The 20,420-nt window shown below is 37.9% G+C and overlaps 1 protein-coding gene across 3 annotated transcripts in view; it reads right to left on the bottom strand.

Moving 5' to 3' along the window:
* Nucleotides 1-4,320: 4,320 nt before the first annotated feature.
* The window catches only part of KLHL13 (kelch like family member 13), a gene marked incomplete at its 5' end in the record, with an annotated part of 190,814 nt that continues 174,714 nt past the window's right edge, over nucleotides 4,321-20,420 (bottom strand). For all 3 annotated transcript variants that reach the window (XM_081222704.1, XM_081222705.1, XM_081222706.1), the window contains 3 exons: nucleotides 4,321-5,931; nucleotides 8,057-8,170; nucleotides 16,604-17,399. In XM_081222704.1, the coding sequence (XP_081078830.1) occupies nucleotides 5,444-5,931; nucleotides 8,057-8,170; nucleotides 16,604-17,399 (1,398 nt within the window). In that variant the 3' untranslated portion in view covers nucleotides 4,321-5,443. The remainder of the gene's footprint in view (nucleotides 5,932-8,056; nucleotides 8,171-16,603; nucleotides 17,400-20,420) is intronic.

Raw genomic sequence — 20,420 nt, 5'->3', positions numbered from 1 at the left:
TGAGGGTTTTTTAAATACAAGAATACACAAACTCATATCCTATTACCTGACAGAGTAATGGCATCACCGTGTGTCCTTCAACCTCTGGAAAATGCCACCGTACACTTGAGAATGAGAGAATGAGAGTGAAACAGGCAAATGAGAGCTTAGTATTATGATGAGAATAGTTTTGACATCATGAATTCCCTGAAAGAGCCTCAGAGACACCAGGTTGCCTGGACCACACTTTGGGAATTTCTGTACTAATAGGTTGTGACCCAGACTTTGAAAAACATGAACCTAGAAAAAGCCTAGACTGATTTTGGACAAAGTGAACCAGTAAATCCAATTAGCTAAATTTCCTTCTCCATGTTTCCCTCTTGTTCTTCCTGTGAGAGGAGGGTATTATGGTTAATCCCCCAACAACGATTTCATGTAAGATAGTTAATCTAAGCCAATCCGTGCACCGCATTCCCCTGGCAACAGGGCCACGAGCATCATATGCCCTGGGTTGCCTCCATCAGACTAAAGAGAATTTAAATTCCATGATTGAGGGAGAGGTTTTCTCCCTCTGTGGATGTGAACAAGGGATGCTACTGGCAAAACACAGTGTTTACAAAGGCAGTTGCAAACAGAGTGGGGATATAAGGAAAAAAAAAACAACCTGGGAGTTTGATGACACTGAGCTAATTACATCTTGACTGGGGCCTCCTTTATCTCCAGTGGGCTTTGCAGCTCTGTGAGAAAACACATTTCCTTATTGTTAGAGTTGGAGATTTCTGTTACTTGCAGTCAAAAAACATATTGATGCACTGAGATTTCAGGAAAGTCTTGTTAAATATCCCATCCTGTACTCTGCTGGTTACAGAGTATTTTAAAGGACACGTTGTGTGTGACCCTACCTAGCACAGAACTAGCAAGTTGGGAGTTGGGGTAATTAGATCAAGTTGATCAGGGGGCAGGAGCTAGGCTTTCAAGGACTGGCTGCCCCTTCCTTACGCATATTCTTTTATTTATAGCTTTGTGGCAAGAAAAGTTGTATTTTATTAATGCAGGCATTCGAGTCCCAGGCATTCATTTTATAAACATCTATTTTTGTGACTTGCTCAGATGTGGCTTCTTTAGACACCCATCCTAGCCTCCAGCACACTACGTTGTAAGCATCTATCTACCCAATTAGACTGAGCTCCTTGAGGGCAGGGATTCAAGTTTTATTCATCTTTGTAGACCCTAGGACTCTTCATTGACTGATACAAAATACGTTCACAGTAAATGTTTCTTGAAAGAATAAATGGGGGGCTTAGCTCGGAGCACAGAGGTTAAGAATCCGCCTGCCAATGTGGGGGACACGGGTTTGAGCCCTTGTCCGGGAAGATCCCACACGCCATGGAGCAACTAAGCCCGTGTGCCACAACTGCTGAGCCTGCACTCTAGAGCCCTCGAGCCACAACTACTGAGCCTGCGTGCCACAACTACTGAAGCCTGCACGCCTAGAGCCCGTGCTCCACAACAAGAGAAGCCACCGCAATGAGAAGCCCGCACACCGCAACAAAGAGTAGCCCCCACTCCCCGCAACCAGAGAAAGCCCGCACACAGCAACGAAGACCCAACGCAGCCAAAAATAAATTAATTAATTGATTACTTTTTTTAAAAAAAGAATAAATGAATGATAATGAAACACACTCTTGTAATGCAGGAGTCAGCAAACTACAGACCATGGACCAAGTCTGGTCCATGGTCTGTTTTTCTATGGCCCAGGAGCTAAAAATTTTTAAATGGCTGAAAACTCAAAAGAGGAGCCATATTTTATACTATGTGAGAATTATATGATATTCAAATTTTAGTGTCCTAAAGTTTTATTAGAACACATCCTCACTCATTCATTTACACATTATCGACATTTTTGCACTACAACATCAGAGATAAGTAGTTGCCACGGAGACCAAAGGCCCACAGAGATTAAAATATTTACTGATTTTTACAGAAAACGTTTGCCAACCTGTAACGTTCTGATAATTGTGTAAAAACAATATACTCACATTTAGCAATCGTTACTGATATGGGGGGAGATGAATGACTTTTCTTCTTTCTTGTATTTACCAATTTTTCTGTATTTTGCCTTTTTATAATTACCAAGAGTTGTAAAATACTACATGATTTGACCAATTTAAAATAAAATTCCTTTAATTCCTGTGAACTTGTTTCACATTTACTTTCCTGCCTGCATACTCCAAGAGATCTCTCATGTGGAAAGGACTAAACCTGAGGTCTAGTGCCTTGAAAATAAGACACAAGAACCAAGAATAAAATTAGAGGCAGGGCCAACTTTCCACATGAGGAAGTCTACTTACCATTCTTGGGGGGGTGGGGAATACACAAAGGCCCTTGAAATGGAAAAAAAATAAAGGTCACAGTTGAACTAATTAAATACAACACCACTTACTTGCCCTGTGGGGGCACTGTCTCTGGGTATAATGGGAGGGAATTATTTTAGCAACTTCCAAGGAAACAATACATACTTATATATTGTTAAGTCTCTAAAGTAATATTAGAGAGGAAACAGGTTCAGGTCATCATTTTACTTTTCAGGGCAAAACCTGATTATGAGATGAATTTTTTTTAAATTCTAGAAACAGGCAAAGTAGCTGTTTTCTTTCATCTTTCCCACTCTACCAACCTTGATCAGGAAGGGAAATGATGAACCTTTTGAGATTTAATGTATTCAGTAACTCCTTTTTCAAGTAGATCAAGAACCTGAGAAAGGCAAATGCGAGAAATGCTTGTAAAGCCAACTGATGACTGGCAGATATTTTTTATAAAGAAAAATTGTTAATTCGCTGTGAAGGAAAATGTGTAATAATTTACCAGCTGTTGGAATTGTTTAATAACAGCACTTGCGGGCTTCCCTGGTGGCGCAGTGGTTGAGAGTCCGTCTGCCGATGCAGGGGACACGGGTTCGTGCCCTGGTCCGGGAAAATCCCACATGCCGTGGAGCGGCTAGGCCCGTGAGCCATGGCCTCTGAGCCTGCGCGTCCAGAGCCTGTGCTCCACAATGGGAGAGGCCACAACAGTGAGAGGCCCGTGTACCGCAAAAAAAAAAAAAATAAAAAAAAAAAAAAAATAACAGCACTTGCATGACATGAATTGTTATTCTAAATAACATACGGCCTGGATGCAGAAAAGGTAAGCTGTCAAACAGAACCTTGTGCTTTGTTATCCCCTGCGGCAAACTGCGACCGGATCACCAACCCTGTTTCCTCTTCTTTCTGGGCACGAGGCTATCTGCTATTTTCCAGTCCCCTTTGGGCTTCTGTGTGGACACAGGATTGACTTCCGGCCAGCAGAACGTGGGTAGAAGTGATGCATGCCTCTTTCAAGCCCGACAGCCCTAATACCTGCAATGTTCCATTTTTCTTCTGCTGACTGAATGGAGAGGATTCCGAAGACCCAAGAGGCAGAAGAAGCCACAAGTTGGAAAAAACCTTTGCTGCTTGGAGGAGAGCCGCCTGACCAGGAACACCCACACTGGACTGTGGTGGGACCATTAGTCTGTCCTGTACACGTTCCCATGTTCAGGAGGGTGTTAACTCTCTGCAAATGGCTGAATCTGATCTGCCTATAAGCAGACAACTGAAATCACGTGACCAGTTTCTCTGACTTAAGAACAATCTTGCCAAAGAGGGTCTTTCAAATTCAAACCATGCTTCTCCTAACATTCAAAAGTACCACTGATGGGAAAATTGTTTTCCTAATTATGATTAACTCAAGACAGAGGCAGTGACATGGGCACTTCCAATTCTCCACTAGATAAGAACTTTGGCAACACTCTAGTTGGTTTGGAATAGCTCGAAATTTTTGGTTCAGATTTAATCTGGTCATTTGCAGATAAAGTAGGAAAGATCATATATATGGCCCTAACATAATTATCAATCTCTTACAAAAACATTTTTTCGGTCAAGAACAAATCTCTTAAGTCAGTTTACACAATCCCTTCTCATTAAGCAAGATGGATCTTCTGGAAGATCAGGGAAACTGACCTCAGAAATTTCACTGCTCTTGTGGTTTAGACATATTATTACCCTGTGGGGATGGAGAAGGGTCAGTTAGTATCTTCTACAAACTAATTCCTCAAAGACAACCAACAATGAGTTTTCACCAATGAAGTTTGACCTGGTCAAATTCTTTTCTTCCTTGAATGAAAGTCATTAGTATTCATTAATCCAAGCTGTTCAGTACTCTTAAGTTCTGATCATTTGGATCTTGGCATACTAAAAAAAAAAAGAAAGGTATTTAATCAAAGGAAGCCAACTCAGACAAGAACAGGATACCTCACACCAAAGCGACATTAAATGTTTTTTATTGAACAGAAAACATGAAACATGGAAGTGGAATTCACTGAGCAAAAGCAGCTCACCAGGTGGAGCTGCTATACTTTGTGCTAAATAATCTTATGAACTGAGTATACAGAATACATATAATATGTAAGTTACCTCAACAGCAAAGGAGAAGGTGTAGATTACAGTTTTGGAAGGAAAAAATTTGGCCAAATGACAAATTTAGTTGCTCAAAATGTCTAGCCCTTATTCACCTAAATTCAGTATGATTCTACATACGTGCATTCAGTACGTGCATACTGAATTCCCATTTTAATGGAAGCTGCTTTTTGGAAGAAATTTCAAAGTTTTCTTTTTTTGCATTTGTTTGACGTGCTACTCAGTTTTTAAAATTCTTCTATTTGATACATGTGTGTGTATATATTTATACACACTTAAAAAACCCCAAAGCCTTCCTTACAAGTTGAGGGGTCATGCTGTTTTTTTAAAATTAATATTCGTGAATTACAATTATTCTTTCTCCTGTGTGTCTAAGAAACTTGATGTGTTCTCAGTGTACCCCACAGACAGGTGGGCTGACAGATATGTCAAAAATACTTTATGAAGAGAGGGAGGTAGCTCATGGGAGTTGGCAACCTTTTGTCTATTGTTTCCTGTTGGAGCGGGCTACCTCCCTTTCACATCTCACAATCAAAGATGAAAGGAAAACTTTTTACTTTGAAGCCTAGTTAGCACAGTTGTACATTTACTATAATCCACCTTCAACTTGGTTTATTGGGCTTTCTAATGTAAGATGACAAATACCTTACACCCAGTACACAGCATCAAAAAAGTACTGCAGAAACATCTTATAGACAATACCTTGCCTTGCTTCTTTTTTTTTTTACCTCCTCATATGTTAAACATCAGCTTCTATGGGATACACTTCCAGAATGGTTTTGTTACCACTTTATAAGCACTCAAAGCCAAACAAACAGCACAAAGAACATCAATGTCGTCTTTTTTCCAATATTTGTATCAATTACTGGAGGCTAATCCTAACATACACTACTTAAGGGGGAGGGTGAAAGAAGAGAATGCGTGACACGGTGCAAAGATAGGACTACAGCATCTTAGTTGTAGGGACGATCTTAAGGTGCAGAAAGAGGGGACTCTCTAGCAGGTGATGGTGTGGTTTCTTCAGGTGGAAAAACTGTGAGTGTGCAAGCTCGGATGCCACCCAGGGACTCTGGGAGATCAAAAACCTTATGCCATTCATCTTTATCTGGATCATATTTCTGCACTATCTCTACCATACAACGATTATTCCATGAATACCCACCAACCACGTAGATTTTATTTTCAAAGACAGCGACCCCAACATCACTCTGCCCTCTTAACATGGCAGCAATTGGGGTCCACTGGTCAAGGATCGGTGAGTAGTATTCACAGCTTAGGACATCATCATAATCACTTGTTCCTCTGAAGTGATTGCCACCAATGACATACAGCCTTTCTCCCACTGTACACATGCAATGCAGACCTCTGACAGTGGTCATTGGTGCCTTCTGGATCCATTTGTCAGTATCAGGGTCAAAGCACATGAGCTCCTTTTGGAAAGTGTCATGAGTAATTCCTCCTAAAGAATGAAAAGTATAGGCATGGGGTAAAGAGATTATTATAAAAATGCAAAAGTAAATAGGAGGCTCTCTGTCACAGGTCACAGATAATTAACTTCTATCCAGGTATTATGACATTTTAGAGCTTATCAACCTTATTCTTATAAATGTCTCCCTGCTATACTTTCTCTGGATTAAAAATAAAGAAAATAACATTTTCATCTCCTTAAAGAACAAAAATGCAGCTTATATTATTGTAATGACTTTCTCAAACAGAGACCCATGGGATTTAAGAGGCTTTACAGAATGAAAATATATTTTGGCCACTCTTAGAGTTGGGTTTACAGGAAATCCCAACTACGAAGCACCATTCACTTCTGCTGCTCTTCAGCGAGCACCCTCTGGGTGCTGAGCACAGGGCTAGGGCACCTTAAAGCCTAGGTGACCGCTTCCTCATTTGTCAAATAAGAATGTCCACTCTAGTTCTCTCATTAGGATTGTGACTATGAATTGAAATAAATCACAATGCTTTGGAAAAGTCGAAAGTTTTGTGCAAATGTACAAGCTTATACGAATATTCGGAACTGATTATTTTTGTAGAGTTTTGGGTGGGTAGGGTGAGGGTGGGTAATGTCCTCTCTTAAAAAGCTAAAGAATTAGAATGCTGAATAAATATGGAATTTTGTATGTACAGCAATTCGTTGTTGCTCTATTGAGTCTATATCATCTACAAAGTATATTCTTAGAGCACATCTAAATCAGTCTGTACAATGAAAGTATCAGACTATATATTCTGCAGATTAGGGAGAAAACTAAACTAATCTTTAGCCATATCATTCAAAGCTCTATTGTCTGGTGGCCAGATGGCAATCAATTTTTTTTCTGCTTTTAGATATTTTTTCTGTACTTCACCGAATTGCCAGCAAGCAAAACAGTGCTCTTTGGTTTGAAACTCAGCTGTGGTTCCTAGCCTACTCTTGACTGGGAAGGTCATTTGTGCAATGTATCCTAGTTATGCCAAAGCACCACTAGAACAATTCGAATGTCTTCTTTTTCCCCCCAGAGGACTTGGAGCTCTCCTTATAATGGCATAGCAGCTACACACGTAAAATAGGTGGATGGTGTAAATCACTGATTAGTGGAGCATATGATTTCCTGGATGGCTCTTTCAATATAAGACGTCCCATAGTTGCTCATATATTTAACACCAGAAACCTGCCAAGCATACACTACAGGCCTTTCCCTGATCCTTCTTCATTACAGATTTCATAAGACAGACCACAAACATCACCTTATCGCCTTTGTTCTCTAATAGCGTAACTGCTGGCCTGGCACCGGCAGGCCTTCAAAAGGGGGAAAACTGTCAGAGGTAGACTGTGTCAGGGCCAAATGGTAAGAACCTGAATAACGGAATAAAATTTCAATACCTGAAGTGAACATTACATTAAAATAAGACTCCTTTCTAAATTCTACAGAAGGATGATTTGAACACCAACAGTTTGAGAATGAAAGTTGTTACTGGGACACTGAGTCAACTGCAGCTGTTTCAGAAATTTTTATTGGAAAAATATATGTGCATGTGGCCAAAATACAGGTAATCAACACAGATTTATGCAATGACACCATAGTAGAACCCATTATAATGCTAAGGACAAGAGAAACATATATTATGGGTTGCACTAAATGAGACAATGAACATTATTATGCATTACGTGTATATTGGTAGCAAGTTTTATGCCCAGTAGAGCTTATATGTTACATAATGATATATTTCCTCATAGAGTTTAGCTAAATTCTGAATAAAAATGAATTAAATGTTGTTATAGAGAATATGAATGGTGGTTATTAGAGTACCGAGTTATTGGAGTACAGAGTATGGGGACTGAAAGGCAAGCTGGAGAAGTTGAAAGCTTTCCAATTTCTTCTAAGTAAGGTATTTACTGTAGGACTGGTTTGCTGCTAGTCTTATAAACTTATAAAATGCCAAAGGATTCATATGCAAATGTACACACAAAATATATTCTAAACTCAATACAAATTATATTTTGGTTATCCATTTCCAGGATTATTATTAACACCAGATGGAAAGATGGCGACATAGCTAAAAGTCTATGTATTATATTAATTGCATTTGCAATTATTTACCTGAAATATACATTACGCCTCCGTACACAGTTCCAGCATGGCCATAGTGGGGCTCACTCATTTTGGCAACGTAAGTCCATTCATTTGTTCTTGGATTGTAACATTCTACCGTAGCTGTTGTTTAAAAAATAAAAAGAACGAATGAATTTTTTAAAATGATTTATAATTTCAAATTTAGCACTTAATTATTTTTCCTTTTAGGTGGAACAATAATAATATCCAAATAACTGAAACATTTATATTATAGCTATGAGATATTCTTTGGGGGTCACTTATATTAATTATTGACGTTATATTAATAATATGAACCATTAATACATTGATACATGTTACATCAGACGAGCTAAGTAATACAATAAGGTAACATTTCTGTTGCTGCAGAAATCACTAGGATTTCTTTTCTTCTAGGATCTTGTTACATCTTTATAATTTGACATTTCTCCCATTTCTTTGCTCTAAATATGTGGGAAGAAAAGATGAAAAAAATCACAAGGAAGAAAAACACTTCGATTCTATATGATACACCATATAGGAAACAAAGGTTAACAGATATGAAGCAAAAATTTAAGTTGAAAATGAAAGTATGCACACTGCCTGGTGTATGTTTTGATGCCTATTGCTTTTTTTTTTTTTTTTTTTGCGGTATGCGGGCCTCTCACTGCTGTGGCCTCTCCCGTTGCGGAGCACAGGCTCTGGACGCGCAGGCTCAGCGGCCATGGATCACGGGCCCAGCTGCTCCGCGGCATGTGGGATCCTCCCAGACTGGGGCACGAACCCGTGTCCCCTGCATCGGCAGGCGGACTCTCAACCACTGCGCCACCAGGGAAGCCCCCTATTGCTTTATTTTATATCCAGACTACAAAATGGACACTGACAATAATTTTTCAGTATTTACACATTAAAGCCAATAGCTTGTATATAACCACCCAATACCGTTGTAGCCAGTACTGCTCTAAACTTGAAGATGATTAGCAGTGTAATATGAAGTTAAGATTTTTATTAGGGGTACTTCCTCTCAGGAACAAATTTATCATCTTTAACATAAAGTATTTGAGAAGTGGCCTCATCTTACTTAAATATCAATCTGTTATAACCTCAAGACTAGAACAATGACAGTCCAGACAGATAGAAAATGTGATCTTTTTTAAAAGGCAGAAAAACAATAGGGATGTTAGGAGGACTCTGATCAAAAGTACATCTAGATTGATTTGAAAAGTTTATACTATTTATTGCAGACGTTGCCACTTGCTAACCCAAATGCTTGTCTCCACTAACCCTGCTTTTTTCTTACTAACAGAACCACAACACTGCTCAGGAAAGCACTGTGCCCAACTCAGAATAAAATTCAAATTAGCAGGTTCCCTTGAAGCTGGAATTGATGATATGATACAGTTGTAGGCAATGGAATGCAAGCAGGAGGATACTGAGTGGGGCTATTTGATCAAGCCACCGGAATAAAATTTGGCTACTTGCAGCCAAATGCAATTCTAATTGATGAATCATCCTTTGAACAAGTTTTCCTATTTAAGAAAACAACAGTAGTGTGAGAACAGGCAAAACTAGAGAGAGAGAGATTAATTTTCTACTCTCTTCAGTAACTTCATTTCCTCAAATTCACTACATGAACTACTTATTTCTCCTCTAACAATACCTGTATTATACCACTTCTCATATCCCTTTACTGATTTCCTTTTCTACTTTAGTTTTGAATTTTCAGTCTTATTTCAAAGGCTTTTAACTGTTCTCTTTTTTTATCTCTTCTTAGTTTTGTTCATTGCTTCAGGCTTGGGCCCTTACCAACTCTATTTCTTCTAAACCTTCCCATCAGGTAGCAAGATCCTGCAAAACCTTGCCCCCAAATAAGGGCTATTTCCACAATTAATGACAAACTAAAACTGTTTGCTCCAATACTGTTTGTGACCATTTTCAGTCACTGGATGTCTTCTTTTTTTTTAAATTTATTTATTTTTGGTTGTGGTGGGTCCTCGTTGCTGCCCACGGGCTTTTCCCTAGCTGCGGCGAGTGGGAGCTACTCTTTGTTGTGGTGCGTGGGCTTCTCATTGCGGTGGCTTCTCTTGTTGCGGAGCACAGGCTCTAGGTGCGCGGGCTTCAGTAGTTGTGGCACACAGGCTTAGTTGCTCTGCAGCATGTGGGATCTTCCTGGACCAGGGCTCAAACCCCTGTCCCCTGCATTGGCAGGAGCATTCTTAACCACTGCGTCACCAGGGAAGTCCTGGATGTCTTCTTGAATGTTCAGTTCCATTTGCCTTCAGCATGACTTTTGCCTAATTGACAAGCAAAATCCTCCTGAATGTATATCATTATCTCCCTCTCTACACTTACAGAGGATCTACTATATTGACTGGCATCAGCAAAGTAATTAATGGTAGGGTTTTTTTTTATTTTTTCTATTTTTTATTTTTTTATTATTAGTTTCTGCTTTATAACAAAGTGAATAATGGTAGGGTTTTATCCGATAAAAGATTGTAGTCTAATCACACATCCTATCAGAAGGGTTTTAAAGACTTCTTTCCATCTATTTGATGTCAAAGGTAGCTTTTACTCCAGTTCTATGCCTTTCTTTTTTTGTTGTTGTTTTTTGTTTTTTGCGTTACGCGGGCCTCTCACTGTTGTGGCCTCTCCCGTTGCGGAGCACAGGCTCCAGACACGCAGGCTCAGCAGCCATGGCTCACGGGCCTAGCCGCTCCGTGGCATGTGGGATCTTCCCAGATCGGGGCACGAACCCATGTCCCCTGCATCGGCAGATGGACTCTCAACCACTGCACCACCAGGGAAGCCCCTATGCTTTTCTTAATGAAGAATTCTGCCTTGAACTTTGAAATTTCTAGACTGTTACACTCTTTCTTTACGTCTAATTCAATCTGTTCTGATGAAGTTTGCATTAGTTTCCTCTTATTCTTTTTATAGGGAGCTAGAATCTGAATAGCTATTCACTCTTTACAATTATTTAAATTTTCCTGTGTAGAAAGATAATGCTGCTCTTCTATCACTGAGTTAATTGCACTTTTTAGGTAATGGCAGTTATAAGAATCCATCTATACTTTCTCATACAGGGGTCCCTGAAGTGTAAGATGGCTATTAATCACCAATAACACAACAAGTATATAATAGTTCATCATCCCTAAACTTGTCTTCTTCCAGCTAGATAACCCATCTCCTTTAGCTTTTCCCATCATTTAATCTTTATTGTCAACCTTTGGCTTTCTCCATGCAGGACTGTTACTGTTATTAGTAAAATCAATATAGTTAGTTTTAAAATAGAATATATCTAATTAACAAGTCTATATATTGATACATGCCCTTAGTTCTATTTTCCATATTTACAAGGCAATGAGATGTTAGTGCCAACCACCTTGACAGGGGGAGGGGACACGGGATGAGCAAGCAAGGAGTTGGAGCCACAAAGCAGTGAGTCCATCACAGTCTATGACAGGTAGGAATGGTAATGAGGTAATTGGGAAAATCTAGAACAGGGGAGGTGAGGCAAACTACAGCCTGTAAGCCAAATCCAGTATGTCGTCTGCTTTTGTATGGCCAACAGGATAAAATCATGAATGGCTTTTACATTTTTAAAGAGTTGGAAACACAAATCAGAAGAAGAATAGTTTGTGAAATATGAAAATTATATGGTATTCGAATTTCAGTGTTCATATATAAAGCTTTATTGGAAAACAACTTCACTCATTTGTTTATAAACAAATTGTCTATAGTTGCTTTCATAATACAATAGCAGAGCTGATTAGTTGTGACAGAGATCCTACAGCCTGCAAAGCCAAAAAGATTTCCTTTCTGGCAATAGGGATCAGTTTTCTGATCCCTATTCTAGAGAACCATCTTCAGTAGTCTGGTGGCCTAGTATTTAAATTAGAGACGCTCCCTAATTTAAGAATTACACTTTGGTTTGTTATTTCACATAACTCATCAGGGACTCTTATTTTCTCAGGTGATTCCACTGGAGCTCAGAATCGAACACAAGGGATGATGTGGAATTTACTTGTTCTTTGAGGTTAGGAAAGAGATTAGTCCTGAAGAAAACCATTTGGACAATAATGGCTCCCACAAAGAGGGGATGGTCTCTAGAATCCTAGAGTGCCAGTTGGTAATATGTCGCTTAATAAAGAAACTGCAAATCCATTAAGGGATATGGATGCATTTGATAAATTTCAGTAATTTTATTGTATATTTATTTGGAAAAATCTAACACGTTTTCTATAAGTTATTTCATTATTTGAAACCCTGACTTATTTAACTGAAGTGAAAGATATCTGAGCTGTCATATTTCTCCTCAATACAGAAAACCTCAATGGAAGATCAATTTCTTATATGACATTTTTGAAAGATACCAGAAATAACTGACTTCTTTTTCACTTAAGTGACAGCTACTCTAAGCTTTCCCCAGTTTCCCACTGTACCCAGTGTCAAAGGAAAATAGCATTTCTAAGGAATTATATTTCAGCAATAAGCCAGGCTCACAAACACACTAACAGTATCGTTTTTATGTACTATGGGCTTGGGTCCATACACTCCATGGCAAGACTTTAAAAGGCTAAATGCATTAAAATGATCTAAAATGTCTTGCAAACGCTGCCACTGTTTTCTTTTCATCATTATATGCAGGCAATGGTTATTGTGTGTATGAAGAATAAATGATATACTGGTACTAATGAACCTGTTAAACTGTGAAATGATTTTCCCATCAATCCCATTTTCCTGACACCCATTCCTACTCCCCTTCTCTATTTACATAGACATATGACTATGTCAACATAATCAGTTAAGATGGAATGTTATTACAACAGATGTTAGTGTGGGGCGGAGGGAGGGGGTGTCATTAAAAAACGCTTATGGAACATGAGAAATGTTAAAAACCCCGCCTTGCTAGAACATTCAGAAATATAAGCAAGCATTTCTTTAGAACCAAAATCTACTATTCTGCAAAAATAATGGGTCTAAGAAAATTACAAAGGGCAACTGACACATATCCTCTTCTTATTTATACAAGGAGAAACATTATAAACGGAATTCAGAAGAACACATTGATGTTCTTCTTTTGGGAGGTAATCAGGGTGGTTACATAACGTTTGGTTACCTCAACGATACAGAATGTGACGAGATGGACCCGCCTACTTCATATCCCCACATGGGTGTAAAATAGGAGGAACTCAAAGGGGTAGGGTGGGTCAGGAGGAAAAATAACAAAACAAAATGAAGCTGCTTGCTACTTGGTTTTATATAATGACTCTTTTGGGCCTGAAGGTTCTCCTGGAATCAAGACTCTATATTTGAGTGTACTTAATAAGTCAATCACATGATTTTTTTAAAAAAACTTCCAAAATATTTTAACTTCAAATATGTAGCAAAGAATGGATTTGCTGGGTATGCTGATTTTAAGGGAAGCAATCATCTTCTACAAAAGCTTAGTTGCTTACAGATTCTAGGAGAAAATTTCAAACAGGAAGAAATATCAAATAATTGCCCTCTAAATGGAATTATAGTTGTCCTTTGGTATTGACGGTTTGTGTCTATATTATAATCATACACTTATTTGTGAAAACACAGTTTATGAATTAAGATAAAAATGTTTACCATCTAGACGGGGAGTATTTTTTTTAGAATATTTAAATCATTATCCTTAGGTTTAAGCTCTGGGCGATTGTGTTTTTAAAGTATAAATATAATCAAACAGTTATTACAAATTTAGGAACAGCTCATGAAAAGCATGATCCTCTTGTATCCTGTCACTTTCAAACTGAAACACAAAAGACTGTTTTTAATAAGACATTAAAGGGGTGATTTCTAAAGGTCATGAGCAAGGAAGCCAGCCACTTGCCCAACAGGGTAGTCTACTTCTTGTTTCCAATTGAGTATAACGTGGGAAGAACTCAAACAGGGTAAGGATTAAGTCAGAAGAAGAAAGCCTCTAGTTCCTTAGTCTTATATAACAACTGTCCTTGGCCTGAAGACGATAAATTCTCAGAATATAAATATTAGGAACAATACATTGAAAACTTAATAGCTGCATATTAACAGAGGTGCTAACATTACCAAGCAAGCAGTGACTGAAAAGTGGAGCTGTTTCCTTAGAGAAAATAAGTTTCAAAATGACCACTGACTGCCAGGGCTGATGACCTATAATTTGTAAACTTGTAAAGATGAACTTACATAAGTGGTTTTTCTAAGAAAGTGTCAAGTCACTACTTGCATCTTCTGGTTATTTCCAGACACCATAAATTTAAAATAGTATAATAACATGAAAATAATGTGTGTGTGTTGACTGAGGAAATGACAATTCTACACTAAGGGTATTAATGTGTCAAGTGCTTTTAAAAGTCTGATTATTAAAATATATTGGGAAACTTGTGTGGTTCATGATCCTGACAGCTAGTCCAACAATCTGGAAAGTCTGGCCTTAGAAAAAATTTCACTGTGACAACAAAGAGAAAAAAAAAAGGGTAGGAAACATCAGTAACATTAAGACCATGTCACTCATACAGATTGCCAACTAACACATGAAAAGATGCTCAACATCACTAATCATTAGAGAAATGCAACTCAAAACCACAATGAGGTATCACCTCACACTGGTCAGAATGGCCATCAACAAAAAAATCTACAAACAATAAATGCTGGAGAGGGTATGGAGAAAAGGGAACCCTCTTGCACTGTTGGTGGGAATGTAAATTGATACAGTCACTATGGAGAACAGTATGGAGGTTCCTTAAAAAACTAAAAATAGAATTACCATATGACCCAGCAATCCTACTACTGGGCATATACCCAGAGAAAACCATAATTCAAAAGGAGTCGTGTACCACAATGTTCATTGAAGCTCTATTTACAATAGCCAGGACACAGAAGCAACCTAGGTGTCCACAGACAGATGAATGGATAAAGAAGATGTGGCACATATATACAATGGAATATTACTCAGCCATAAAAAGGAACGAAATTGAGTTATTTGTAATGAGGTGGCTGGACCTAGAGTCTGTCATATAGAGTGAAGTAAGTCAGAAAGAGAAAGGCAAATACCGTATACTAACGCACATACATGGAATCTAAAAAAAAATGGTACTGATGAATCTAATGGCAGGGCAAGAATAAAGACGCTGATGTAGAGAATGGACTTGAGGACACAGGTGGGGAAGGGGAAGCTGGGACAAAGTGAGAGAGTAGCACGGACATAAATACACTACCAAATGTAAAATGGATGGCTAGTGGGAAGCTGCTGCATAGCACAGGGAGATCAGCTCGGTGCTCTGTGACCACCTAGAGGGGTGGGATAGGGAGGGTGGGAGGGAGGCTCAAGAGGGAGGGGATATGGGGATGTATGTATACGTATAGCTGATACACTTTGTTGTACAGCAGAAACTAACACAACAATGTAAAGCGATTATACTCCAATAAAGATATATATTAAAAAAGAAGACCATGTCACGAACAAGAGCTTGATAAGCTGAAAAGTTTAAGAGCTGAGAGCAGCTCTTTTTGTCTCCAATAAACTGCTTATTCTCAAATCCATTAGACTACCTTTTATTTTTTAGAATACTGAAGAAAAAGATTCTGATAATTACTCTGAATTTATCCAGAGCCAGTGCCAATATTTAAAACTTCCCCAGCCTTATGGAACCTGGAATACCCTTCAACTACAGGGACTCTATTTCTAACAGAGAATAAAGGAAGATGGGTGTTACCCATTGTTACCAAACAATGATGGTAATGACAGATATGTAAGACGTGACATAAAATGTGGTCTTTCTGACTTCTTGGACAGCCACCTTGCTCCAATTTTATCTAAAATAACAAAATTAGCATTAATTTATGTAGCCAAAGTATTGGTCTATGTTAACTGTACTTGTCGCTGATCTTAGATTAGGAAGACCAAGAAGGGACCATCAAATAATAAAGCTTACCAGATCAGTTTACAGTGAAGAAAACTGTTTCATATTTCACCAAGAGAGAATGATTTTTGAGACTAATAGTTACCTATCAAAATACTCACAGTAAATAAACTCTGGGTAATACTGAACTCTGAACACTTAGTAGATAAGAAAATCATCTTACTCTGTGGCCTGTGGTAGGTAACAGATTACGTAAAAGAAGCAACTACAAAAGTCCATGCTCTGTAAGGAAGAATTTTAACCTGTTCAGTAAACTACTATGTGGGCTTTTAAAATGGAAAATGAGGGAACATGCCAAACTTCTATCCAAGATACTGTTAGAATTTAAATTAGCAGAACATACTTTTTAGTTGAACCTTCAAGATGAAAACCATAGATATTGCACAAGTAAAACATTCTGCAACATATTGATATATTTGTAAGATAATAACTTGTAGTGTGGCCAACAATGTATGCCCAGATAAGGCATAAGATGGTCTCTGATATTTTCTAAGAAAAACAGTTTAAAATAAAATCCTGGCTACATTTTTTGGTCTTTGATGTTACAAAACCGCTTATTTTATGGTTTGACAAGAATCTGGGGGTAAAGAAATTAGTCTCTATGCTTAATAGAAGTACACACACTTACGCAGTTCACCAGCTGCATTTCGCCCACCAACTGCATACAGGTATCCTTTGAGGGCACTTAGGTGGAAGAAGGTGCGCTTTTCATTTAAAGATGCAACTTGTATCCACTTATTGTATCGAGGATCAAATCTGAAGACTGTATCAACTGCCGTTTTTCCTTTTGTGTCATAATTACTCTGTCCACCAACGACGTACAGGAAATTTCCAATGACAGCAATGCCATGCTGGTACCTTGGGGCATCCATGGGGGCTAAGGACTTCCACTCTTGAGTCTTTTCATCATACATGCGCAATTCCTTGCTGACAACCAGCTGCTGCCTCAGCACTCCTCCTAGTGTAACCAAATGAGTGGTGTCAGACCGAATGGTAGTCCTGTCTGACTGCATCACTGGCTGCATATATGGCATCATTTGGTAATTGCTGGCTTCCAAAAGGAGATTCACACACGTGTTGTCAGTTCTCATGAAATCCACGGTTTGCACGTAATTAATGAGCTCCTGTGGTGTCATCAGTGGAAATCGTATGCTCTTCATTAATTTTGCAGCAAAGTCCATCCGAGGCTCTTCCAAGTGTAGCCAGCGACAGGTAGCCTTAAAGAGCTCAAGTTCAGTGCAGTGCTTAAGGCTATTACTGGAAAGCACAAAGGCAAGACGTTCAAAAGGGAGTTTCAAGAACTCTCCGGTGCTCAGCAACGCAGAAAAATTCTTCAAGACGAAAGTGTTAACGTATTTATCCACTTCTGTCAGATTGTAGGTGTTGGCAATCCGCCCAACTTCGACACAATTGTCTAAAGTGACCTATTAAGCCAATTACAAAAAATTAAAACCCAACTACTTTCATGGCACTCACGCCTGGATACGTAAATACCTGTATTAGAATATGAGTAAATATGCTTTTTACTGCCCATATAGATGCAAATAAAGCTTCCTTTCTCCATATATTAACGATTTAAAGGGAATTCACAAACTACCCTTACCTAATCCAATAGAAAGGTGACTAAAAGAAAATGCTCATTCCAAGTCAGTAGATTGAAAGTTACTCTAAGAAACAATGGTATAACTTGACTATGGCCAAAATAATTACTTTTCTCTCCTCAAAATGTATCCTCACCACCCCCACCCAAATACTAAGAAAATTCTGGCCAGATGGAAGTTCTGGAAAAATAGAAAGTTATTCTATTATGAACCATCTCAATCCACTTTTCAGTCATGATTCTTAAAAGTAACTCAGCTAGCAGATCCACACACAGAAAAACTCTAGTACCCAATCCCTAAATGTCTCTTTCATGTCAACAGCTTTCATTCATCACTATGATTCATTTTGGTTCCTTCAAAAGTTATTGCTTATAGTGAAGATAATTTAATAGGACCATTATTTCTAGGGTGAAGTTATTCTCCATATTATTTATGTAGAAACAGAAGCAAGGAAATCACTTTCTTGAGGGCTGGAATGGGTGTTTCTACATCAAATCATTCCTTTTGTTTAGTTTTTGGTATGTATGCTGATGGCTGGCACCATAGTTTTCCTTAGCCACCCTCTTACTCTCAGCATACTGTAGCTCTGCCTGGAGTCCACGTTAGCCCCCCGAGATTTCCCCAGCACAGAGTAAAATATACCAAAAACGGGAGCCATGAAAAGGAGAGAAGCTATGGAGAGGCCTATCTTCAGCAGGAAGTCTTTTCAGTGCTCTAATAAATGATTGGTCAAAAATGAAAATAGGAAAATCATACCAGCAAATATTATATAAAGCAGAAGTCACAAAAACAAGCCTACCATACAAATGTCTGTGTGTGTGTGTGTGTGTGTGTGTGTGTGTACACAAACACAGAGACAGGTCAAAGGCAAAGGATTCAAATGTTTTTTCTTAATTTTGTCAGGGTGTGTGTTCATAAACCTCATTGATGCACCTGTATTATTAACAGATTGGCAGATGCTTAAGAGAAAATTGGCTGATCCTTCTATCATCTTTCTATTGAAAAGCTGAAATGACTCCTCTGCATAAAGTAACAGCCCAGTTATAATACCACTGAAAGCTCTAAGGCCAACACACACACACACATGCTGCTATTTTCACAGATTTATTACTCAAGAAGAATTTGAACTCTTTTAAGCATCCTATTTGCTTCACAAAAATCATCAACAATTTAAAATGGTTATTATACTTAATAGCTGTGTATTTAAAAATACCTAAAATAAATTGTAAAACAAAAGAACCAGGAAAAATAAATTAACAAATTATGGGCCTTTTGAAATCCACAGTTTAATACTGTTCAGTACCTTGGTTAATAATAAAAAATACATTTTAATCCACTTTTAGGAGTGGCAGGTTGGTGTCTCATACAATTTTAAGTTGTGTAAATGAAGTTACAGTTAAAGCCTCATTGCTCAAATCACCCCAGGTGGAAGGGATTCCTGTTTGGGGTAGTAGATCCACTTTATAAGGTAAGTAAGACATAGTCCTTCCCCAGAGCAAGGGTAATTTTCACTGTTTGTTTGTTTTTTTTTTTTTGGCCACGCCTTGCCGCATGCAGGATCTTAGTTCCCCAACCAGAGATTGAACCCGAGCCCCCTGCAGTGGAAGCGCGGAGTCTTAACCACTGGACCGCCAGGGAAGTCCCAATTTTCATTTTTGAAGATGTTTGCTAATATGGATAAGCAAAAGTTCGTCAAGTATGCAGATTCTTATCATTACTGATAGGATTACAAATAAAAACAACAAAGAATGTATATTTTAAATGGGCAAAATGATAGCATTGGTTGTTAGTCACTGAATTTAAATCTAAATTTATAGCATATAATACAAACCAAGATTAACAGAAACCAAACTGTGTAATTTAGAACTGGGATCAAGGTATTTAGTTCCTTCCTCTTTCCTTCTTCAGTTTCATTCAATAAGAAAACAGTTACTAAAACAACAGGATAAAAAAACCTATCTTGTATTTAAGGGCATTTGGAAAATCCCTTCTATATATCAGATATACAGATGCACAGGACTGGAAAATCCTTGACAGACTACTTAGTCAATATATAGATAGCTGCCTACTCTTTCTTTAAAAAAAAAATCACCAGAGAATGGTATTTCATAACCTTCTGAATTGTCATCTTCTTGATAGAAAGACGAAGCATTTTCTATAGCTCATGTACAGTAGCTACCACACTGTGAGTATATAGCAAAGGTTAAATACTATGATTATCAGCAATATAAAAATTAAAGATGTGATGATAGATACAACTAAAAATAGAATATCTGCTGAATTAACATAGCAAATTACTAGAACCTTATTAATTTTAAATGAGATTCAGATAAGAAAAATATGTAATAGGAAATTAATTTTTATGAAGTACATGTAATCAAAGCTAAAAAAATTAATTGGAGACTATAGGGATTGTAGAAGCACAGTCTAGAATAACAGTTAACAATATAAACAGATCAAAAATGATGGAATAGCGGTAAACAATTTTTGGAAAGACACAGGATTATTCAATTATAGTTCATTTTAATGCATTCTCAGTCATAATTCTTAAAAGTGCTTCAGCTTGCATAGTCCCGATCATTTAGCCTAGACAATATTAAATAATGAATATGTACATTAATATAACATGCAATTCATGTACATAATAGAATACATTTTAAAATATAAAACATGAATTTAAAGCTTATTTAAAAAACCAAACTCATAAGTAGAAAGAACTCTAATTTCATCTGAATATATACCCTGGCCAAAATTCCAAAGTGTCATTACAGAAGTTAAGCCAAATAATTATATTAGAGTTTTAAAGGATAGAGAAGCAAAAAAGGACAAAATTTCTCAACTGCT

This window comes from Mesoplodon bidens (assembly GCF_964165515.1).
Source record: "Mesoplodon bidens genome assembly, chromosome: X".
In the NCBI taxonomy this organism is placed as follows: Eukaryota; Metazoa; Chordata; class Mammalia; order Artiodactyla; family Ziphiidae; genus Mesoplodon; species Mesoplodon bidens.
Note: the sequence above shows the minus strand (reverse complement) of the source record. Positions and strands in the feature narration are given on the sequence as shown.